This window comes from Zonotrichia albicollis, chromosome Z, assembly GCF_047830755.1.
Source record: "Zonotrichia albicollis isolate bZonAlb1 chromosome Z, bZonAlb1.hap1, whole genome shotgun sequence".
NCBI lineage: Eukaryota > Metazoa > Chordata > Aves > Passeriformes > Passerellidae > Zonotrichia > Zonotrichia albicollis.
This window is the reverse complement of record NC_133860.1, coordinates 52,410,632-52,436,616: the sequence shown is the minus strand read 5'-3', so window position 1 is coordinate 52,436,616 and position 25,985 is coordinate 52,410,632. Positions and strand designations below refer to the sequence as shown.

General features: G+C 37.2%; 1 protein-coding gene across 2 annotated transcripts in view; it reads left to right on the top strand.

The window, feature by feature from the left end:
• PIP5K1B (phosphatidylinositol-4-phosphate 5-kinase type 1 beta) overlaps window positions 1-25,985 on the top strand; it is a 97,420-nt gene that overhangs the window by 51,315 nt on the left and 20,120 nt on the right. For both annotated transcript variants that reach the window (XM_074533201.1, XM_074533202.1), the window contains 7 exons: window positions 7,810-7,927; window positions 11,419-11,571; window positions 13,281-13,580; window positions 21,778-21,989; window positions 23,603-23,686; window positions 23,799-23,847; window positions 24,312-24,396. In XM_074533201.1, coding sequence (XP_074389302.1) covers window positions 7,810-7,927; window positions 11,419-11,571; window positions 13,281-13,580; window positions 21,778-21,989; window positions 23,603-23,686; window positions 23,799-23,847; window positions 24,312-24,396 — 1,001 coding nt within the window. The remainder of the gene's footprint in view (window positions 1-7,809; window positions 7,928-11,418; window positions 11,572-13,280; window positions 13,581-21,777; window positions 21,990-23,602; window positions 23,687-23,798; window positions 23,848-24,311; window positions 24,397-25,985) is intronic.

Below are 25,985 nucleotides of genomic sequence, written 5' to 3'. Positions count from 1 at the left end.
CAAAAAGCAAAGGCTGCACATTCTTTACAGCTCGAACTGCACTCCCAAGGTGCACCTCAGGTGCTCTTTGCTTTTTCCAAGAGGGGGTACCAACTTGTGATGGCAGCATTGTTAAAAGTAATTACGGTAATGACCTTTTTTTTGGTCCTATTTCGATTGGTCTGGATTGAAAGCAATTAGTGGAAATTAGTTACACCAGCAGGTGAATGGGTTGACCTCTACCTGGGAGTACCCTGGAGCTTGCTGATATTGAGTAAACTTTTTGCAGAAGTTTGCAGCAGAAGGAGAACCTTACAGTGCAGCAAGACTGGTGCTGAAACACCACTGCACGTAACAGTATTTTTCCAGTTGCTTTGGGTACAATTAATGCATCTACAACTTCAAACAGCTGTCAGCTGAACTTCCCCTTCATTTTGGCAATTTCACAGCAACCTGACCCTTTGCACAGTGTCCTGCTCCACCTTCCTCCCATGTTTTCTCTGCCATACCTGTGTCTGGCAGTGAGGTGAGAAGGCTGTTTTTCAGTCATAGGCACACCTGCTTCTTTGACAGCAACAGGGGCACTGTTAAGGTAACAGTGGTAAGACAGACTTAAGCTAGTAGAAATGCAATGCAATGCAGCCTATGCACCAGTGAGCAGAAGAGTTTTATATCTGCCCTTTTATAGTTGGGGGAAATAGTTAACACTTGTTTATGAATTTAATAGGTTGAAGAGGATAGTTTCTGCACACCTCTCAAGACCCTGAAATATCTTTCAACCTCCATCTCTGCTTCAGTAGTCATACTGAAGCATTCAGGATTCATTAAGAAGGGAGAAAAATGTCAGAGAAAAAAGTGGTTAGGTCAGATCTGAACATAACTGCCCTGCGTATTTTGGGAGCTACTGATGTAAATCAGAAGTAACTCCCTGGATTGCAGGTTATTCCTGGTCCAGAGTTACTCTGTAACTGTGTTAAATTAGTCAGAGTTTAGCCCAGTTAATTTATGTGTTTATTTCTGGAAGTGACTTTGAGTGAAGTACAGGTGTCTGTACTTCTACTGTGTCTGTTCACTACTGTGGATTTGAATTGCAAGGTACTTGCCTTCATTTGCACATTGTAGTGGTGGAGGGCCTTTCATCCCATTCTCTTCAAGCTCCCCAGGAGTTTGTATAAGTTGTTGTTTTTGGAAAACAAGGTATTACTGGAAGCTGCTATAATGGTGTTCATTGAGAACAACCATCCAGATAGAGTTAAAATAGTACTATGCATATTTGCTCCTTGGATGGAGAAACAAAATGCACCCGGCACTGACCTACTTGATTCTGAAGAGACAGTGCCTGAAGTCTCCACCCTACTACCCACTGAACAGAGTGAAACCACAAGGGAAACCACTCCGAGTAACCTCTGTTCTGGCTTTTCAACTATGCTTTGGAAATCTAGCAACAGAGGTGCTTGTGCTTACCTGGGGTTGGTAGTGCTGCAACAGCAGCTGGAGGGTTTTGGTGGGAAGGTTGTTCATCCTGCATGTGCTCTCTCTGCTCGGTCCTGTGACTAGCTGTGTCGAGCATATTTGTGCCCATCCTCCTTGGCTGGAAGCAGTTCCTGGTAGCACAGTTTGCTTCCAGTTAGTTGTTTGTGCAATGTGGCTTCAGCAATATTTTGTCAGCCTTTTGCCTTGGCGGTGGTGCTGGCTCCAAGTGAGATGGCCTTGGTTAGAATGGCTCGTTGCTCACCTGTGAGCCTAGCTCTGGTAGGCCATAGTGCCTCAAACTGGTCGCTGGGCCATGGGGCTGTGGAGCTGCTTTTGAGTTGGCAGTGTAGGCAGTTTATTAAGCTCTTCAGTAGACACAGAAGGAGGAGCATTTTCTGTGGTGACTGAGAAGCCAAACAGAAGCTGCTACATTATATCAGCTAATTTTGGCTAAACCATATTAGAAATGCAGAACGTTTCAAGCCAGACAGTATGTTTTGGCCTGCATTTGTGTTTTTAGATGCAGGCTGCTTCTAAGCACAGCTGTTGAGTTTGACCGTTTTTGCAGCAAGTTGTTAGTCAATCTTATGCAATTCCCTTGCTAATAAGCTTTTATTGCAGGGTCTAGACCCTGCATGTTGAGAACAGTTGCTATGGTTTCTAATTGAGCTGGGAAGTGTGTTCTATGCCCGACGACCTGTATGCCCTCTGCAGCTACAGTCTGTACACTGAACTGGTTCACTTACAAATTGCTTTCTTGTGATGCTAATGAAAGATTATTCAACACTTTCTGCTCTTTAATATCAGAAGCTTACCATTGTATTGTGATAGCATTTGAATAACAGCCCAAAAAAGTACAAAGTACTAAGGTAAAAACTTTACTTGGCTAGGCTGGGTTCTACCCTACATACACAACTGAATTGTACTGCTTTCTAGTATGTTTTTAAGGACTGATTGAGAAAACTGATACTTACCCTCGGAAATATCTTTGTATCAAACCTGTATCATAGGTTAGCTGATGAACTAAGTAGTGTATTTGTAGTATAGAGTGCTCTACAAGTTTAGTGTGACTAGTATTTAAATGTTCAGACTAATGATGAGTTGTTGTGTAACTTACACCATGACACATGTTTCCTGTGGGCAGTTTCACAAGAAAGATAAAGTGACCTGAATATTCTGATGAAGCACTGCTGCTCTTCCTTGGTGCTTTGGTTGCAGAGAGGCCCAGAATTACTCAAGTTCTGACAAGGTTTTTATGGTTTGTGAGTGGAGTGATAGCACAGAGAGGAGGATGTAAAACAAATATTAGAAATGGGGATACTTTGGTGACAAAACAAAGTCTGATATGAATTACTGGACTCAGCTACTTCTGTTACTAACAAATGATTGATTGGTAAACCTGATAATCTGGATAGTTGTATAATTATGTAGTCTCTTAAACTACTTTTCAAGTACTCTGAGATCCTATATTTTAATAGCATTTCCAGTTGGTTATAAAATAATAATATCTCCATCAATGTAAGTAAATGCTTCTGTATTCAGCTGTTACGTAGATATGATTGACTTGACCTGTTTTTAAGTTACTGACTATTCCAAATTATATTTCAAAGCTGTCTGGCAGGGAACTGCTTAGGACAGCATTTGCTAACTGGAAGTTTAGGAAAATGGAAGTGAGAAAAGACGATGTTACCACTGAGCTTTAGCTCGCAGTATGAGGAAAACACAGACATACCTATTTGTACAGATAAACATGATACCTACTTCGAGCATGTGGGAAATCATGCTTTCCTGAAATTACATACAGGAAAGGAACATACCAAAGCACTGCCTGACCTGCAGCATGTGTTTGTTTGATACAGTTTTTAGAGTTGAAACACATTGTGATGAATTTTTTAAAAGCAGCTGTATTCAAGAGCAATGAAACCGAAATTGGATAATATTAGTTTTTAAGGTTGAGAGCATTTAAGTTTAGACATTTTATTTTGATTTTACAATCTAAAGAATAATTGCTTTCACTGCAAGAACTGATGTGTTCCTCCTCTTCAGTTTTTTTACCATACACACAGGAAAGTTATACACAGGGTCACAACTACAGACTAATTCTTTTGATAACAGCTCCATGATGAAGGTAACCTCAGTGATGAAGGCTTGTTACCAAGATATGCAGCTGGCTTTGTCTGCCCCTTCAGATAGGTGTGGTATCTCCTGAGTACATCCTACCAGGGCGAGGCCATAGTAAAGAAAAGCTGCCAAGAAATGTATCTGGGTGTCTTGTTTAGCAAATTTTTACAGCCATGGGGTTAGCCGTTACAAATATAATTCGTTTTACTTCACTTTTAGTTTGATATTGCACCACCTAGGCTTTAAATCCACTCTCAGCATTTACAAAGGGGCAGACTTAGATGCACATACTGTCATTTCTAGGTGTGCTTGATTTTAAAAAAATAAAAATTACAATATAAGTATTAAACCAAACTTGTATTTTAAGCTTAGTCTCTCTCCTTTAGTCTGCCTATGAATCTTTTTCTATTGTGGGGTATAACATCTAAAGTTATTAAAATACCTTATAAATTACAATTGCTGCCTAATCATTCCAAACCCTGTATTTTGTTGTCATAGCTCATACAGAAAGACTTGAATTGCTCAAGATTGCCAGAATGAGAGCTAATTTTAAAGTCTTTGTCTTTGTTTTTCTGGTAGACCTGTGCTTAAACTAGCTGAGAGGGAACTTACATGGTTACCCCCTTTTTTATTATGTCCAAAGCACCATTTCACAAATTTAACTTTTTGTCAATGGATCGTGGGCATTTTTTTTTGTTACATTTCAAAGATGTAATCATCCCCTTTCATCCCTTCATTGAAATTCCCTAGACTGATTAAAAATCATGATATGTAGTGCTTTGCACATACACTTTAACCCCATGAGGGTGAAACTGTAAAATGCGTCAAGAAAATGTGAAGAGAAACCATAGAATACATTCTTTCCACAGCTAATATAGTGGAATAATTCTAAATAGGATAAGGATGTACTTAGATCAAGCCTGCTGTACAGTGGAGTTTGTCTTTTTCCAGAAAGAGCAAGGCTGTACTCAATTCATACTTGTCATACAAGCTTTAAATTGATAAGAAATTTGAAAGGTTTCCATTACTGTAAGAAATTACTGGAAGTGAGGGTGCTTTTTCTGTTGGAAGTACAACCAGGAAAACCTTAAAACTATTTTTCAGAGTACTAACAAGAAATCTTAAATTTGTGTCAAGCTTGCTTCATGAATTACAGAAGAGCTTACTGTTGGGATCAGTAAACTATTTTGTTAGGTAGTGAAGTTGAAACTAATTAATATGATTAATAGAAACAGAATATGGTAAAATACTCTGTAGACTTAAAACAGAAGGTGTTTTTAAAGATGATTTTATAAATAATAAGGAAAGCTGTCTGTATAGTGAAATTGACTGTTATATCTGTAATATAGTATCTATTGTCTTCTAAATACATGGAATTGCCCTCTATGTAGAAGCTGTTCCAAAATAACTGCTCTGTTTAGCAATAAATCTCCACTTGCTATGCGTTACTGTGCACCTGAGGACCCAGCATTGGTGGTTTTGCTCCATATGCATTTATGAAATGGCTTAGAACTGTCCCATTGTCATAGCAAACCTCCTACCTTCATCGCACCTTAGTGAAGTGACAGAACATATTCTGGTATAGTAAGGATGTGTAATCTACTTGCTGACATGCTTTCTTGTCTTTTCACAGGAGAAGCTTTTGAGTTACAGCTGCTGGAAGCAGATTTAGAAAAGTGTTTAGTACCAAAATGTAAAACTTAATAAAAAAGTTTAGATGCTTTATATTCCCTGACAATTATGTGATACTTCAGTAGAGAATACTCTGGTCTATTATTTTCTTCATCTTATGACAATTAAATGCATTTACACATATGACCCCAGGTTTCCAGTGTAACTATATGACCACTGGGGCATCCTCATATTGTACAAAAAATTCAGTGAGTCACAACCAGCTATATATAACTTAATGTCAGACTAATCTAGCAGTGTTCTGAGCAGTAAAAAGGCCTTATGAAAGACCATTAGTCTACCTTAACTGTAAAGAAACACTATCTTTAGCTTGTATCCTACTGATTTCCATTTTTAACTCTATAATGGAACAATAAAACATATGTGGACTTGATTTTGATATCTTGGAGTTGTACTGCAGTAAATATAGAGTGATCAGAGGAGTTCTTTAGAACTAAGCAGCCTTTAATATTACCTGTAGGGTTTAGCACTCCAAGAAGCAGCACTATATACATTTCTGGAGACTGAGAAAGCTTGTTCACCTGCTGTCACTGAAACAGTTCAGTTGTGTGAGGTTTGGCAGCACAGGGGCAGCTAGGTAGGTTGAGTAGACTTCTGTCATTGAACTGTTAATGAAAAGTGGCAAGTTCATATGACAAATATTAATTGTACAGGATGAAAGCTCTTAAATACTTTCATTATATTTAATTTTGATTCATTATCTTTTTCAGGAATGCTGCTTAACATTTATTGCTTTTCATACCTGTGTGAATTTGTAGCCCTTTTTTCTTTTTGGTGTCCTTTGGATATTCTTTTTGCCAAGCGTAATGGTACATTCTGCATTACTGAATAATTTAGTTTCAGTAAATGAATAAAGAAGTGCTGGAAAAGCTAATTTCAGCAACTGTGTCAAGTCTTGGATTTTGTATTTCTGTATTTATGAAACCATTTAGACCCTGACCAAAATGATAAGAACAGTAAAACAGAGCAGCACTTTACTGTTATCGAGGAAAGTGGTACACAACAGCACAGTTATGTTTATTTCTTGGAGAAATAAATAAAGGCAAACAGAAGTAGTACAAAACACAAGCATGATGCCAGCTCAGCTCTGGCTGGCAAGGTAGAAGTTGTGCAAAACAATGATATTGCACTTACTCAGAAGCAAAGGTCAAGGAACAGCCACACAGAAAGGACACTGGACATTGAATACAGATCCCAAAGAATCAGATGAAGACTTCTGATAAGGGGTGTAATTATGTCAAAAAAAGTTAAGTAAGTTGGGATGGCTAATGAATATATAATCAATGTGTATCATAAAAACTCTGCATGACTCTCAGGGTCCTTGATTAGAGGAAAGATCCCCAGAGCGACCAGCATGCTGCAATAAAGACCTACTTTCTAATATTCTAATAAAAATATGTTAGAAAGTTTCTATCTGGCTGATTTCAGTACCAAAACTTTGTCTTACAGATGTTCTTGTTTGTTTTGAAATCACAGAGTAGAACTTTATTCTTCTATTTAAAAGGCCTCTCTCATTTTCTATCATAAATGAATCCATGGGCATAGAGGTTTTTTTTTAATCTAGCAACATTTTGCTGCTGACTTTTATTTTATATCTAGTATTCATCTCAAGAGTTTTGTAACTCAGGCTAAAAATACAGTGAGGTGATAAATATAAAACAAGGAAAAGAGCTAAGGGAGTATAGGTAACAAACAGGATGAGCTGGAAGCCATAAAGTAGCAGGAAAGCCATGACATAGTTGCTACCAAAGGAGCATGGTGGGATGAGCAGAGTGCTGCACTGGATGGCTACAAGCTCTTCAGAAGGGACAAGGAAGGAGAGCTGTGGGGTGGCTCTGTACAGAAGGAAGTGTTTTGAGTGTACAGAGTGCCTATGGGTGACAACTGGGGGAAGGCTGAAAAGGGAGATATCCTGGTAGGAATCTGTTACGACCACCCAACCAGGATGAGGAGGTGGATGAACCATTCTATGATGTGATGCTGATGTTTCATGATTGTCAGCCCTTGTTCTTGTGGGTGATTTTAATCTGCCAGATGTCTGCTGGAATTCAACACCAGAGAGGAGGCAGTCTAGGAGATTCCTGGAGTATGTGAAGATAACTTCTCAATACAGCTGGGAAGTGAGCCTACCAGGGGAGCTACCCTGCTGGATCTGCTGCTTACAAACAGAGATGGGCTGGTGGGAGATGCTGTGGTTGGAGCCTTCTTGAGCACAGAAACCATGACACAAGAGTCTTCAGTACTCGGTGAAGTCAGTCTTTACCCTAGACTTCTGAAATGCACACTTTGTCCTGTTCATGTCTAAACATGATTTTATGCAAATGCATACAGGTGGTGAAAATAGTTATTTTCTTTAAGGTGAGGAAAAAGAATTTGCTGGCAGTGTCTCTCATGGACATTCTATTAGTGGTTAATGATAATAGTGAGGTTTATCTGCATTTATGCTCTTTTTTCAGCAGGGGAACAGTCAAGTTAGGCAGCTTAGTGGTGAAACTAGTGCTAATAATTACTCAGTAATTTGGTTTGGTTTGTTTCTGTTTTCAGTGAAGGGAGCAATCTTACCCCTGCTCATCATTACCCTGACTTCAGATTTAAGACATATGCACCTCTTGCCTTCCGCTATTTCAGAGAACTTTTTGGTATCAAGCCTGATGACTATTTGGTAAGAGCCTGCAGTTTTCCTTTGAGTTACAAACTATTATAAAGCATGCTAGTTTTATTGCAGCAGAAAGGGATTCTTAAAGGGTGCTCAAACCAGTAAGAAATTTTGTGTGTGGAGGGATATATAACTAGTGAATATTTTTACTGGTGACAAAAATTTTAATTCTTTTAAATGATTCGTATTTAAAAACCTGCTTTGGTAATTGACTAGAGCAACATCCATGTCATTCAGATAATTTTTTCTAGAGAAGTTATGATCAGTACTTTGTGACTTTTATCAATTCAGTTCTAATTAAGTACTTTTGTGTGATTTGTGTTATGCACATCATTACAAAGTGAAGTCTGCAAATGTTCCTGTCTACTTTTGAGGCTCATGGGTGGCAGACTAAAAATTAAGCATTTTAGAATGCATCCTTTGTTCTCTCTATTTTATAAATTGAAGACTTATTCTTTCACAGTGTTCAGTTTACACTAGTAAAAAAGCTACAAATTTGCTGACATTGTAAAAGCAGGCTTTACTTGGTGGAACCACTTTATATGCTGCTAGGACAAGTATTCACTATTTTATTTCTCCTATACCTCTGCTTTTGGAAGGGTAGGGTGAATGCTGACATGGATTTTCTTCTAGGTGTTTGCCCATCTTCTAGATGTTTGCCCAATATTTGGTTTGTTTCATGGTAGATCACCCAAGAAATCAGAGTCCTAGTAAAAATTAGCAACTTTATATGTAATTTTTGAATGAGCTTTAAAATGCTGAGTGAGCTTTTGTTCTATTATTGATAATGGCTTCTTTAAGACCAAAAGAATTTGAAAGGGCTTGGGTGAATAAAAAAAAAAAATTGATTAAATGTTTCTGAAATATTAATATGCTGCTAAATAAATTGTTTCTGTTGTGTTCAAGTGTGCTATAATGGGGCTTTCTTCCTAGATGAACAATAAGCCTGGTTTTGCTTTTATTTAGTTTGAATATGGGAGTCTTAATGTGGGTGTCTTATTTTAATTCTTTAGTGCTGCTATGTATGAATTTTATGTTTGTCCTCATGACCATAGTTACATATAAAAAAAGATAATTATTTTGAATTATAAATGGTAGTAGCAAGGAAATAAAGTTGTTTGGGAATTTTATAAATCATAGTCATAGAATGGTTTTGATTGGAAGGGGCTCAAACATGATTTATTTCCAACTTCACTGCCATGGGCAGCGACATCTTCCCCTACACTGGGTTGCTCAAATCCAGCCTGGTATTGAACACTTCTGGAGATGGGGCATTCACAACTTCTCTAGACCACACATTCCGGCACCTCACCATCCTTAGAGTGAAGAATTTCTTTCTTCCACAGACACAACTCTTAGAGTATGACTGATTCCTTATCCTCTGAGTTATCCATCTATCAAATCTATGCCTCTCCAGATTAGAGACAAGGACATCATGGGTGACAGTTGTGTCATTATGTAATGTGCTTTTTATCTTATCTCTTTTAATGGTCTTGGTAAAAGATGAAGTATGCAGGCTGTGTTGCCAGCTGCTAAAAGGACTGTGCTTCCTGGAGCAAAGTTATTATCACCTGCAACTTCTTTTCCATCTAAGGAAGCTTTTGCAGTAGCAGAAGTAAAAGTTTATACAAAGACTGCATGCTGTGAATAAGATTTGTGACAGTCATTTTAACTACAAAAAAACTATTCCCTGAGGCAAGTTACTAGTAAAGACAGCTTGTTGCAGATTATTTTTTCTCTTGGGACAGGAAAGCACACAAGTGTGTATGTAGTAAATGATTGTCTAGCTGTGGCTGAGGGGCATGTGAAGTAAAATAAGAAGAGTAGAAAGCATATGTGAGTTTACACTGTTAATTTGAAGTGACAAAACTCAAGATTTAAAGCTTCACCTTTTCAAGGAGGATGAGCATTAACATACTGTAGGAGTCAGACAGGATAACAAATGTAAATACATTTGAACAGCTGGTAGAATTAAATTGTCACTGTAAATCTCATGGATTTACAAGAAGTTTCCCCATTTTGCAGAGAAACTTCTTGATCATAAGTACTCACTTGTCAGGCTCTTGGGGATTTTCTTGCCTTTTGGTTTTGATTTGCCTTTCAGAGGTGTCCAGTTAAAACTAGCTGGGCCCTTTCTATAGCAGCATTTGGTGGGTGGACTTTTTTACAGAAATGCATACCACTGGAAAATGACCAATGCAGAGTGTAGGACAATGTGTTTTGCTTATGTTATACTGTTCTATTGAGCTTTAATATTTAGGATAATCATATTCAAATGTTTTTCACAGTGACAGTTACTCATTAAGATTTAAATATTTTGTCAAGAAAAATGTAATTGCTGCAGTTCAGCTGCTGAATTGGTCTAAAGGTTTGTAGTGTTACAGATTGGTATGACCATTCTGTCTGTAGAAAATTGCAACTATAGGATTAACAAGAAAGGTATTTTGTATTAATTGGAATTGAGTATAAGCAGGGAGAAGAAATATTTATATATCATGCAAAATTCTCTTCAAAATTATAAGCCTTAGCTGAAGCTAGGATAAAAAGATGCATTAAGGCAATGGCATGAGCCCATAGGAAACATGCTTTAGTTCAAGTGCTCACAAAAGAACATATTTATTAGATTTTCTAGTATCACTGCTTTCAATTTTAATATAGATAGGTTTTTCTATGGTTTTGAGCTGAATGCCAGCTCTCCATATAATTTGAATGAAGTTTGGAATAGTAAATAGTAAATAGTAAAAAAAAGTAAACTTAGTAAATGTACATTTGTCTCTGTATCAGAGTATGGTTCTACTAATAAGGCATAGTCTTTTTGCTCCTTAATGTGATTGTAATTCTTAATGTTTCCTGTGGAAAAGGAAGCCTGGCTAAATATGCAATATAATGGTCCTTCAAATTCCAGGTTTTCTTGCTTACTGGTATTGCGTTTTTTTCTGATTCAGGTGGTTTTCAATCATAAAACTAGTAAAATATTTTAAAAATTAGTAACTATACTAAAATTAGCAGCTATAACTATACCAATTTTATCAGTCTGATAGTTTCAATCCCAGTTGCACAGAACAGGATTTGCCTATTTGTCTATAATGAGAAACCTCACTCCCAGTTTATTTTTGTACCATCCTGTTCCTGTTTCTTTAAAAAAAAAAAATGGATGTGAAAACAAACAGTTCCAGTGAAAATGTATTCTCAAAGTTTTGACTCAGAATTTGCTATGCTGACAGCGTGGAGATCAACTCCTTCCACATCAACCACTGGCTTCACTCCAAAGGAACCTGTTGCTTTGGAACATGAAGAGGGATAAATGCTCAGTTGCCAGCTCTCTTCTATGGTTGTGCAGCATGGCCCAGGCAGAGTGGCCTGCCAAACCTCAGCCAGCAGCAGTAATGCTGCTACGTGGTTCTCTTGTGACTACTTGAACCTGCAGTTCTTCATATTAAACTTGTGTTTGGGTAATGCACGCATTGGCAGTGAAAAGCAATTTTTGTCTCTTCCAGTACTCAATCTGCAGTGAACCTTTAATTGAATTATCCAACCCAGGTGCCAGTGGGTCTTTATTTTTTGTAACTAGTGGTGACGAATTCATCATCAAAACAGTTCAACACAAAGAGGCTGAGTTTCTTCAGAAGCTCTTGCCAGGTTATTACATGGTAAGTAATTGAAGACTTTATTTTACTTCTTTTCTCCTGCTTCATGTCACTTCTGAATATTCAGTTTCACTTGTCTTGAAATATTCCACTGGGTTAATCTGTATTTTTTGTAATATTTATAGCATTTTTACTTGCCTTTCTACTTCCCGCCATACATACCCAACAGAAAGAATAGGTATAAACCTAGAATATATTTAAGATAAGAATTGGTGCTCTTTTAGCATTCAAGATGAAGCTGAATGTTATAATCTACTTTGATACCAAACTTTGCTTTTAATAAGCTAGTAACAAAATAAAGTTTCTAAATTTCTAATTCAGTTTTTTTTCTCCGTTTTGTATTTGTCTACCCTCTGCATTTCACTCAGAGTGGACAAAGAAACTAGACCGGTCAGTTTCCCTTTTGTTTCCAACTACTTCTGATTTCCATTTCTCATGTATTAAAGCAATGATGTAAAAGATATTTTTATCCATGTAATTTGTTCAAAACTTAGTTTTTAAATTGAACCTTTTGAGGGCTAATTCTAAGTCCACTGTATTGGGTTTTATGTGTCATCTAAAAGGAAAACCATTGATTAAAAAGCGAGTAGAATTTAATTAATTTTTTTTGTAACAAAAGCTACCCAATGAACAGACATTCTTCTGGGTGGTATGTATTTGTATTATTAGACCTGTGGCTGACTTTCTTTTTTTGCTTTTTTCCTGATGTAAATACTTGAAAAATTACCCTCTCACACTAAAAATGAGGAATGTTGTCATTATTGCACTAAAGTAACATGGATTCACTATGTGTGAAAGAAAAAAAATACATGTACTGACACACCAAAAAGGACAACGATGACAGGTTTTGTTGTTCCTAATCATGATAATCCACTCAGCACAAGTCTGAGTTATTACAAGTACATATAAGGCCAGATTGTGTAATTTCTGGGAACTATATTTTCACTGCTATGCAATTGCTTCCAAAATATAAAACTTCAATTACTGTGATTATTTCTGTGACAATACTTTCTTTTGATAGTTGTATATAGTAACTTAGTAATCATCTAAGACCTGAAGTAGTTTTTCCCCTTCTTTCTTTTTCATGAGAACAGTTGTATTCAGAATAAAGATTTTCTCTCTCACCTCTGTTATCCTCTCCTACCTAATTTATTTTACCTGGTGTGGAATTTGGAGTATATCACACTTTTCTGTTCTGATGGTCAGTTGTGGTTCTATTATGCCCTCACATGCCTTTGGAAATAATTTAGTGATTTGGCACTAACCCTGACTGTGTTCAAAGCCTCGTGGAGAGAGGGGTTCTGTTTTTCAGAATCCAAGTCAAGATAATGAGAAGTACATTTAACCCAGACTCCTTCCAGCAGGTAAAACACAAAGGTTGTTCAGGTCAGGAAAAAAAATTAAGTCTTTGGGATGCTTTTAGGTTTGACCTAGTCTGCTCTTTTCTGTGAGAAAGAGAAACCTGGCATAAATGTAGTTACTGCTCTGCATTTCCCCTTTGTAAATCCCTGGCAAAAAGGCAATGCCTATGCTGGCTTTCTGGAATAGAAACCCACAAAGATAATCAACTGGTTGAAGAAACTGTGCTGAATAAGAAAGCATTCATAATTTTCGTCATGTTTGTTAATGTCTTTTGTGTTAAAGAAAACCCTTTCTTAAGCATGGAAGTTCATTGGAAATAGACATATTTGAAAATATCTCTTTTGTTTTAGAATCTGAACCAGAATCCAAGGACTCTTCTTCCCAAATTCTATGGGCTGTACTGCGTTCAGTCAGGAGGCATTAATATTAGAATTGTTGTTATGAACAATGTTTTACCACGAGCCTTGAAAATGCATTTCACATATGACTTGAAAGGCTCCACATACAAACGGAGAGCATCAAGAAAAGAGAGGGAGAAGTCCAACCCTACATTCAAAGACTTGGATTTCCTGCAAGATATGCATGAAGGGTTATATTTTGACTCTGAAACTCACAGTGCACTCATGAAAACACTACAGCGGGATTGTCGAGTGAGTATAAATTTAAACCTCTGTATTCACCTCTGCTCTAAATTTACTCAGTACAGATTATTGAACCTCCATTTGTTTTCCGTGCTATTTAAGGAGGGATAACTATGAATGTCAGAGCACTGATGAACCTGCATTTTAGTTAAGCTGTTGTGATCTGAGATCATAGTCATAGATAGAATGTCCATATACTTTTTGAATACCAACAGACTGGGGACCATGAGCACTTCCCTCACTGTGGAACTAGTTCCAATGCTAAACCACATCTCACTGAAGAACTTTTTCTTCTATCCACTCTGAACTTTCCCAATGCAGCTTGAAGCTGTTCTCTTGCATCCTATCACCAGGCACCAGAGATCAGCACCACCCTTTCTGCCACCTTCAAACCTTATATCCTCCTCTGGTCCCCATGAATCATGCCCTGTAGTCCTTTCACCGTCTATGTTGCCTTTCTTTGAACACATTCTTATATTTAATATCCTTCTTACACTGTGGAGCCCAAAACATGCTTGCAGTTCTTGAGGTGAGGCTGCTCCAATGCTGAGTGTGGTGGGACAATCCCCTTTCTCAAACCAGGTGGCTGTACTGTGCTTAGTGTACCCCAGGATACAGGTGGACATTCTAGCCACCAGGGCACATTGCTGACTCATTAAGTTTATAATCTAGCACAACCCTAAGTTCCAGGGCTATCCCTCTGTTTCTATGTACATCTAGGATTACACTGATCCATCTGTGGCAATACTGATTAATACAGGAATGAAGTCCAGTAGATTTGATGATGATGATGATTTCCATCAATTTGGAGATTTTAATTACTTTTTTCTTGAGACATAATTAGTCCTGTGGAACTTTATTATGCATGGTAAACTGTATGTAGAGCTGCTGTGAATATGTCTCTTGGTTACCTAGGAATGGGAAGGCAGGCCTAGTGGCAGCAGTCTTACTTCTTGAGTGAGGTAATTTCTTCCTCAGCTGAAAAGTCCACATAAAAGCTGTCCACAAAATATTTTCAAGGCAGAAGAGTCTGCCTGTCATTACTCTTTGAGAGGACCTTGGTGAATGGAATCGGTTCCTATTACGGGAGAGAGAATTGCTATTAAACAGTTTTTGTCCCCTGTGGCATGGGTAACAAAATGTAAAGCAGGAAAAGGGAGACTCCAGATCTCTCAGAATTTCCCAGGATTCATGGCATTTTGGAAAGAATAAAATTGCTTTTTCTGAGGGAAATAGTAGGAATTTCATAATAATAAAGCAAAATAGATAGTCTGAACTCACCACATAGAGGAGGCACCCTCAATATCAGAGTTTGTTGTTCACTGCCACCTGTGGTACAAGATGGAAAGCATTGTTTTTGCACATGAATAGAATTTTTTGTTTATCACAGAAGTCTGCAATGCCTTGTGATTGGTTTGTAAAGCTGTGTGACCTAATGTTCAGCTGTGTATTCAGCAAGAGACATTTATCTAACACGACACATTGTTCTTTCTGTAGCCTCTTGCAGTGAGTATTTCCTGAGCTCCTACCATGTGTGATGACAGAGAATGCATCAGTATGTCACATCTGGGGATGTGGATGCCTTTCTGTGCACCCCCCACTTGTCCAAGGTTACTTATCCAGTTAGAGCTTGGGGAAATCTATTGTATTGGAAATAATAGAGGGTATCTAAAAGATGGAACTGGACTGAAAAGTAAAAACAAGAATCAATAATTTAATTGTTACATATAAGGGGACTGTTAATGATTCTTTGCAAGTCTGGGAAAATTCCTGATACATATTATTTGAGTGCTAATATAATCTTTTTCAATGTATATCTTAAATTAACAACTCTAAAGTTAGTCTAGAGTTCTTAAAGGCCTGGCTAAATTTTAAAAGTATTAAAAGTAAAGAAGAAAATTATCCTATAGTAATCAGTGCATTTACATAAATACACATATACACAATAAAATATTTGTCTGTGTGTAACTGTAGATATATAAACACACTGAAAGTTATATGTATATTAAAAATTAGCTGCCTTTTTTTTCTATTCAAACAAGTCTTACTATGTGTTGTAAAACAGAGGGAGCAGACACTCTTATCTTTCATATCACTGAATTTGCTCAGCTAATAAGGTTGGATCTGACTACCTGCCTTTTATTTCTGCCTTTAAAAAGACCATAAATATTCCATCCATTTTGTGGAAAGCACATCAGTGTTGCCTCTGCTTTTTTCTGCCCATGAGGTATTTGGATGGGTATAGTGACAACTGACCATCTTTTTAGGACTTGAAAACTTGTCATCTCTTTTTACTGCTACTTCAAAGTGAAGAAGTTAGTGTAGGCACTTGAAATTAAGAATTCATTTAAGAAATGAAATTTTTGATCTTTTCAGTATTTCAGGACTAAGAAATTCTCTTCTGTGTTGCTTAAATTTGGATTGTGTTTCCATTGCTCATATTTGCAATCAGAATCAGGAAGTAATGGACTTTTCTCCTAGTTCTTAAATATAAACATCCCTGTCTGCTAGCCCCTCTCCTCCTTAAGATCAATTGCTGAGTTCACAGGCCTGGCAGAATTTCCTGGTAACAAAAGATAGTGGTAGTGGGGACCTGCTATGGTCTGTGACTGCTGCCATTAAATCTCCTGCCCCATTCACCAATGGACTCATGTTTTCCTTGGTCAGCTTTTCTCTGTGTCTTGATATTCCTTCCTAGTCTCTACTCCGTCTGGCCTTTGACTTCCTTGATCACAGCTGCCACCCCTAGATGCCCAGACAATGTTTCTCTATTCCTGCTTTCTAGCCTGTCTGTCCTTTCCTGTCCTGCATGCTGGCTCTTCACGTTCAGGCTGTGCTGTGGCTTCCTTGCTTAGCTGAATTTGCCTCCTGATACATCTGCTCAGCCAGCACAGACAATATTGACAACTGAAACAGAGCTTCTTCCCTGGGCAATGCAGTACTGCGATGGTAGATCACTGCTGGAGTAGTTCTGGCCTTTCACACCTCCCAGCAGTGCTGATGAGGAGATGCATGGCCTGCCCAATTAGAGAATGGAGCTGAGTTGTTTGTGGTGATCCCTCATGGGCTGGTGCCTCCAGATTATCCATGATGGAACAAGTACAGTTTGATAGCATTGTTCAGCTCTGCATTCCCTGCTTGTTTTGTTCACTCTTGAGGTGGCAGGGTCTGAAAACTTGTCTCACAGTTTATTTTGCATCATTTGCACCTTAACTGAACCAAGGAGTGTAATATTACAGTGTTCCTAAGGAGGGAATATTAATGAATTTATCATATATACAATGTACACAGTTGAAAATTTGAACTAGCTTTCAAATTCCAGACTATTGCTGAGACTTTCTGTAGCTGGCAAGTATCCTTGCCTGTTTGGAGAAGCAGTAACAATTAATCAAATTGCGGTCATGTCATTTTTAAGAGCAAAAAAATAATTTGAAGATGTTTTTACTATTGAGAAATGAATGGTTTTTGAGAGTCTGCATTTTATCTTTAAGGCAAAAAACCACTGGACTTTTCTGAGGAAATTACATTTTAAAAGTGACTAATGAGGAAACCTGTAAAGACAAGGAAATTTAAAGAGGACCACATCTCCTAAATTTGAGATTTGGGTATTATTTTCATCACTGCTGTTTTAGCCAGTTGCTACAAAAGTTTTATGGTGTGATTGAACATCTGTTTTGTGCTATAGTGAATGTGATGCAGACCCTGTATGACCAAATTTATCCACAGAATTTTTCAAATCCCTTAGTAGCATGTGTGGTGTTTTGTAGGTTTTTGCCTTTTTTCTACCTCAAAGAATTGACACAAATCTTTTAGCCAAATAACTTCAGTGACCCATTGTACAGCATATCCTTACAAACAGTAGTGTTGGCATAACTTAATGAAATATTAAACTGCAGCATAGGACAGAAATAAAAGGTGTCATGATGCGACATGGAGATGGAGAACATATTAATCTTAGATGAAGGGCCTCTTTGTCAGAAGTGGTTTGAGGGAAACGACTATAACACAATGCTGTAGGTCTCTTATATCTTTATATATTATCACTCCTGTCATATCAGTTGACATTAGGAGTTTCTCGTTACTTCTGCTTTTAAAATCAGAATCCAGATTGTTCGTTTTGGAGTGTTAATTAACAATTTATTTTGAGAATTCTGTTGAAATGGGAAGTGATTCCACATATGTTTAGGTAGGAATGTGATGATTCATTTTCTTAGGATAGATTTTTTCTAAACCAGACCCATTTTTTGGCATTGACATTTGTGAACTTGTTCCTAAGACATGGTTATTTTGTGAGACAGTCCTTTAATTTCTGTTAATTTCATATACCTCATTATGTTGAATAATAATTATTGATATGTTGTAAAATCAGTCTTCTTTCTACTGTGTTAATTCCTATGTCACTTTTCCAGAATACTTGTAGAAAAGGAAAATTTCCTTGCATGGTTATCTATTTCGTACTTTCATTAAATAAGCTTCTAATTTTTTTCTTTTGAGTTGTATTTTTCTTGACCCTTTTATGAAAATGATCTGATGCCTTTTTTGCATGCTGTTTTGCATGGATAGCAAATGTAAATGCAGATTTCTCTGTCAGATAGTGTGTAGTTTGGGCTGGCTGCATATAAAATAAAAACAACATTTCATGGCAGAAATACTTGTTTTGCTCAGTTAGTCAGTGGCTGAGATACTGGAGCGTAACCGTGTCTAAGATGATTCACAGAAAAGTTTAACATCTGATTAGCTCTGAGAAAAGGAAATCTGATTCAGAGAGTTAATTTTTTATGTTCTGAAACAGCATATTTTGTGATGCCATTTTACTGTAAGTTTTTATGTGGTATGAAACAAAATAGTGCTTAAGGTTACAAGGGGTGAGTGTCATTTGCCATCTGAAAGTTTTCAGAGCAGCTGAAGTCTGCCTTGACAGCAGTACTTGGTGACCAAGTGACAACATGGTGTTGGCAGATTCTGTGTAGCTAGTGAATTCATATATATAAGTACTACCAAGATGAACAATTTAATATTAAATTAATGAACTGAAGGTTTATTTGTTATCCAATCCACCACTTGTTAGTACACAGCATGATTAAGATCATTCTTGCTGAAACTTCACAATGCCATTTTGCTAGCAAGGAACATGTCAGAATAGTTACATGAGCAAAGATTGGGATCCCTTTACATATATAAGTAGTGTATTTCTAAGAGTTTATGTCAATTTCTAGCGATCTCATGGACAGAATCAGGTGTTTTGCATGGCTTTCTCCTCTTGCTATGAATATAACCATGTAATATTATAATTTATTTGAGTGGGTTTTTTTCCTTAGATTAGGTTATAGTTTTGGTGCCTCTGTAGCAAAAACTTGCTGCTGCATCTCAAAAGCAGTCCTAAAATCATCAAAAGTATCTGTAAGCAAACCTCAGCACAGGAAATGTCTTGATGTTCTGCATTTTGTAACTTGTTCTTGCTGGAATAGATTATTTTGTACAACTATGTGTGCAAAATGTTCCTTACATATTTTAAAATTGTCACAATTTGGTATTTTAATTATTAATGAAAATTCATATGTGAGAACACCTCAGATACATTCATCTGTAAATCCTACTGATTTACTGTCTTAATACAGACTGAGGAGTTTGACACAAAGTTTTGTTGAGTGCTGATCTGTGAGGTTCTTCCTTGTTATTCTGGTTAGTTATTTCTTACCAGAATTTCCATTAGAAACAAGTGAGGAGAGAAACGTGTTTAGATATGGTCAAAAAGGTTAATTTGCCTAAGGAGTGGTTTGTTTTGGTTATCACGTTTCTAAGGGGAAGTAATCAGAACTGTACATCAAAGCTGTGGGCAGACAGGGCCAGTTCATGTCATGATATCCTGAAGACACTTTGTGGACAGTGTAATGCCACCTCTGAGTAGGGCCATGAACAGAGGGTCTAGGAGACAAGGGTTCTTATGCTGTGTGCTGTTTATAAGAATTTGTACTGCACTTAATCCATTGGATGTGAAGGTGTTTCAGTCTGTTAATGAACTGTAATAATGAAATTTGTTTTTATGATTTTTTTGTAATCCTACGCCAAAATCATAAATTGTCAAGGTATGATCTGTTGTACTGTACAAGTAGTATGGGTTTAAGTGGCAGTGATGAATTGATGTAGTCAGAAGGATTAATTTTATCACATAAGAGGTCCCTGTGGAAGAAGGAGTAGCACATTACAGCACAGCCTCCCATGAGACTACATCCAATTGTAGATGTAGGTTATGTAATTAGTGCAGTAAAATCATGTGTCTAATATGACCTAATTCAAAATGCAGTAAAGAATCTGCTGAAGGTAGAACTGCCAGCAGTAATTTATAACTGTAAAATAAATGTGGCAATGCTTTTACCAAACCTGACTAGCTCCTGTTCTGGTTTTGCATGAACAGTGTTGCTTACTGAGGTGTTATTTTTCAATCTATCCTGAACTTAGTTTTAGCATTTGATGTCAAATATTCATTGATTACATATTCTTTAATGAATACATGATGTTGTAATTTCTTTCTGAGAAAGTTGGAGTAAAGTGTAGCAATAAATAAGCAGAAAATAGAATTTTAGACATTTTTGGAACCAAGTGCTTTGCACCTGTTAGCCATGCTATTTTTGCAATTTATGATTGTAAACGACCAACATGTCCACACAATGCTCAATGAAATTTCAGAATCTTGTGGTTAAAATATGGCTTTTGTTGTGTATGAAATGCTTTGTGAGTTCTGTCATTAGAAGATGCTGTGGACTACTAAGGCCATACATTAGCAGCCTTTTTCTTGTTCCATTTGAACTAAGGCATCGCTGAGTAGAATCTCTCTGCACAAGAGCAAACCCATGGTGTCTTAAAGTCGTTCTCTGAGTCTGAAAATCAGGTCTGATTTTGTGCCTTTCTACATTATGCTTTGTTTCATCACTGCTGTGGTTATCTGAGCAATGAGTATTTTTCCAACAATTAGGTAAATGGCATAAAAACCTTATGATTAGACATACAGATCCATACTAAATTACTGATTTACTGCCATATAGTTTTTAAACCTATTGCTCTTCTTTCCCCATTAAGAGAAATTATGTTTCTACTTAACCAAAAATACTTGTGCTTGGATAATCTTCATCAAAATTACATAACTGGAATCTGCTCTCATATCTGTAAAATCACTTTTTTTCTTGTTCACATAAAAAGACACTACTATTGCCTCTTGATTCTGTGACAAAAATTACACCATAATCTTCAGGCACTGTGCCAAAACACATCATGAATCACTGCTGAGCTGCATGAGGTAAAGGAGAGGTGAACATGCAGCATACCCCTTCTGGCTGTTACTGGTGTTTCTCCCTCCACTTAGCAGTGTCGTGTAAGGCATTAAACACAGTTGCTGTCTGACATTAAACTGTTGCTGTGAACAGTTTGATTATATTACTAGATGTGATTGCAGCTTGCTTTAGTTCATGTTTGGGTATTGACTTGACCTGTATTGCCTTTCAATGACAGCATGCCAGACTTCGTAATGCTGTAGCTGACTAAAAACAAATGAAACTATTTGTGTATCAGAGAAGACAAGCTGCCAGAGACAGAAATGGTTGGTAGAGCTAGAAGAAAAGGATGGTTGGTTAAGTCATGCTTCAGAAGTAAAACCTGTCTTTTGAGTTTAGATAGGCTCTATTTAGCCTAGTAGAGAGGTGCATGATTTTTGTACTCCAATCCCATCAGCAGCTAATAAGGGGATGGCAGCAAATACTGCTGTTGACATTTGAAAGTTCTCAAAGAGTACTGTCTCTGTTACAAATAGGAGGTGGAGGGGAGATAAGAGAGTACAGGCAAAAATGCTCAGGGAGGTCTGGAATGTGGATTGGAGATAATTTTAAAAATGTTATGTTCATAAGTATATGATGGAACCATTAATTATTTGCTATAATGGAAAAGGTGCTGCTTGGAATTATCTTCCTTGACTACAAAATAACATCAGGTTACACTTCAGCTGTGCATCTTTCTTTCTCACTTGTTACAAGAGCATGCAGCTAATTAGATCACTTGGCTTGTATGAATAGTAAAAAGTTTTTGTTTAACTGTAATTTCACACACTTCCTGATAAGAGAAGCTTGTGCCTGGAGAGCTTGTTTTCACTCAGGTTTGCAAAATGCTGCTGTGTAATTCTTTTGTGGTTTCAGTATAGTCATTCCTTCTTTGGTAGGTTCTAGAAAGTTTTAAGATCATGGATTACAGTCTGCTTCTGGGGATCCACATATTGAACAGTAACACAAAGGAAAGAGAAGGAGAGTGTTCCCAGAGTGCCTCAGATGCAAAACGCCACGGAGGGCAGAAAGTTCTCTATTCCACAGCCATGGAGTCTATACAGGGCCCTGGGAAGTCTGGAGACTCCCTCACAACAGAGAAAACAAACACGTAAGTGCTGTAACCTGCTCTTAAGATTGCTTTTAAAAGTATTAACAGGCAAAACTTTCATGAGTACACTGCATTCTAGGAGTTGAAAGATTTAGCCTTCTTTTTTTTTTCCCCCTTGCATCACTGAGATTTGCCACAGAGCATGAAATTGGAATGTTGGTCAGTAGATTGATAGTCTTTAAATACACGATAGTTCAGAGCGACTTACGTATGCACACATGCATTCTTTTATAAAAGAAATACTATCAGACAACTATTACAAGAGTCCCAGCTACAATCTAATTTTAACTGAAAGCAGCCTGGTGAGACCAAAGCAAAAACTATAAATTAATATTGAAAAGGATATTCCTATGGGGGTTGTTTTCATCTTGAAGTAGTATACTCGATGTACATAGGATGGTATCATCAACCACTAAAGTGCAGTCATATATTCCATTTCCTGAGATTAAGAACCAATGTTTTTCTCCTATTTTTCTGTCTAGCAAAAAGTTTAATGGAAATTTGAATATATAAACAATCATTATTCTGTTGTTTCTTTCATAATATATTAAGTGGTATGAGAGTATTATCGCCACCATTCAGCATTGTATATAATCAGTCCTTTGTTTAAATTAGAATTTAATCTAAACTTAAGGATTTACTTTTCTTCCTGGTTCTCAAGGGAGCTATGTAGCTAAATATAACTAATATACAGAAGTCTGTGCTTAAACCTACAGCAAACAAGTGAGAGAATTATGATATTCAGCATTCACAGAATGCTTCCAGACACTGAGAACTCTAGACTATAGTTAGACAGAGCTTTATTTCACTTGGTTTTTACAACTCATTCACATTCACACAGAAGATGGCCAGTGCTGTTGTATGATGGCAGAGGTGTTGCACTAGCTTGGCTCCCACATCACTTGAGCTAAAATAGTCCTACTCAGATCCTGTCAAGTTGCACTATCTCTCTTATATTGGCATAATGGCTAGTGGAGCAAAAAACAATGCTGAGGTTCTAAAATGGACCATTTTTCTAGGTGTTGGAGTAGGAAGAGAGGGTTTTAGAAGGACTGTTCATGGCTGAGTATGGACCTGGGACCAACTGGAAGCCCACACAGTCAGAATTCTCAGCCTCATACTTTTGCTGCATCTCTCACTTATCTGTCTGTAAAGAAATTTTTGAGAAGCACAGCAATACATAATTTTTAGTGAAAAATATATGAAACCTTTTAGACTTTGATTAATTTGCAGACTCTTTGTGATTTGTTACCTATGATCAATAAAGTGAGAGAATTCTCCCTTATCTAAAGTTACTTATTTTCCTTAGCAATAAACTGATGTATACTTTCTTCAGCTTTTCAGATCATCTGAATATTTCCAAATCTGTCTAAAACATGTCCTAAAGTATTTATTCTTTTTTTAAATTATGGATATTTACCACTGAATCCCAGATACTTTAAATTTTCTATTCAAAATCCATTGCATGCTAGGTGACTCACATTTGACTGACTTTGCACTGTAGCATCTGCCTTGAATATTGTCTACTCCTTTGGGTTTTCAAGTGGGTACAGTTCAGCTGGTAACTGGTGATCAGAGGTGTCTTAAAAAATATTCTATGTTGTTTCTCTTAGAATGGGAGGTATTCCAGCAAAAAGCCATAGAGGTGAAAAGCTGCTTTTATTTATGGGTATTATTGATATTCTCCAGTCTTACAGGTAAGTTGAACTTCAACTTTCAATGAATTTTCACTGAGCAAAATATTCTGAAATTACTTTTAAAAGTGGAAACTTTATAAAGCTGTTCTGATTTAGTTTTTTACATACTTAGGTTAATGAAGAAGCTGGAACATTCTTGGAAAGCTCTTGTTTATGATGGGGTAAGTAGATTTTATTAATTTTTTAAAACTGCTGATATTTTAGCTGGTGGACTTTTGACTCATGTTGACTGGGAAGAAATTTGTTCTGGTACATTTGTAGTCTAACCTCACCATGTGGTTTGAGCTGCTGATGAAATTTCCCCAATACATGCTCTGGTTTTATTTATTGAGCTTTCAAATAACAACTAATAATATTAGTTTGTCCTTATAACTTACACTAGTCTAGCCACCCAGCAAAACATTGATGAATCTATAACTGAAAAATATACATAATTTGAAAAAAAAAATTCAAATGCTTGGAAGATTTTGCAGAATATCCTGTAAAATTCATAACTCATAAATGGTAATGATTCACTAATTTTGACTATGCCCGAAATGCATAATATAGTCCACCTGAAGTGTCCAGATTCTTCTTGACACCTTACTTGTGGAAAATGTCACGGAAATATTTTTTAATCTTGTAGGATACTGTTTCAGTTCACCGACCAAGTTTTTATGCAGACAGATTTTTAAAGTTTATGAATGCAAGAGTTTTCAAAAAAGTTCAAGGTAAGAGAGTAGTGACTTCTACTTTTTTAGATATCTTTTATAACCATAATCTTATAATGCTCCTGTCTTTGCAATGAAACAAGCCTGTCTTCAACATCATGTAGCACTTTTGTAGCTCCAGTCAAGAAAATAAATTGCTGACAATTGGGATTTTAATTGGGATCCATTAGTAAAAGTACAGAGAATTATGTACTATATATTTTTGTCACATCAAGGCTGTCTAAAGTTGGCTTCAGGTGACCACCTAGACACTCTATCACTCCCCCTCTTCAACTAGATGAGGGGAAAGGTATAACAAAAGATGGGTTCAAATAGGGACAGGGAGAGATCACTCACCAATTACTATCCCCAGCAAAACTAACTCAAAAGAGGGAAATTAATTTAGCATCTTACTAATAATAAAAAAAAAAAACAATAAAACATCCCCAAAACCACCAAAAAAAACCCCAACTTTATAGAAACCTTCATACAGGCTTTTTCCATCAAAAGTTCAGATCAGGTTTTATTTTCACTACCTTTTCTACCACTGGCAGAAAGTCATACTGGCTTTTGTTGCTGTGCATGTTGTCTAAAGATGGTACACTTTTCTAAAGGTAATTGAGCCTGTGAACTCTGAGCTTGCCCATGAAAACCAGTGTTAAAGGCCTGGCAGATCAGAACAACAAACATGATTATGTGTATGAAAGGCATATGAAAAAGAGGGAAAACTGGTACTGCAACAAGGAGGCAGAAATGTGTATAATAAGTATTTTGTGAAATTCTAAATAAGAAAAAGAATAGGATAGGTAGATGAAAGGAAAAGGCTAAGACTAACTACATTAAAACAATTATTATATTTTAAGTAGAATGAAGGAATCTTTAAAAGAAAAAGAGAAAATTTGAATTAACCCCACGTAGTGATTCCCTGTATGCATGATATGTTATGGCAGCTTTTCAGGAAAATAAAACTTTTTGGGAGTCTTATAAATATTAATGAATTGATGGATAATTTCTCTATAAATTGACCATGCTATTGAAAGGAAATTCAATGTGAGGTGTTGCAAGTGCAGAGAAGGATGGTGATGGGGGACAAAAGAGACCTGGACAAGCTTGAGAAGTGGACCCATGTGAACCTGATCAGGTTCAACAAAGTCAAATGCAAAGTGCTGCACCTGGGTTGGACCAACCCCTGGTTCTAACACAGGCTGGGGATGAACAGATGCAGAGTAGGCCAGTCCAGAAGGACTTGGGGGTGCTAGTGGGTGAGAGGCTGGACATGACCCAGCCATGGGCACTGCCAGCCCAGAGAGCCAAACGTGTCCTGGGCCGCATCCAGAGCAGAGTGGGCAGCAGGGCCAGGGAGGGGATTCTGCCCCTCTGCTCTGCTCTGCTGAGAGCCCACCTGAAACCCTGCATCCAGCTCTGGGGTCCCAGCACAGGAAGGACATGGAACTGATGGAGAGAGTCCAGAGGTGGGTCAACAACATGACTAGAGGGATGGAGCCCCTCTCCTATGAGGTCAAACCAGGCAAGCTGGGGATGTTCAGCCCAAAGAAGAGTATTCTATGGGGAAATTTTGTAGCAGTCTTCTAGTACCTAAAGGAGACTTA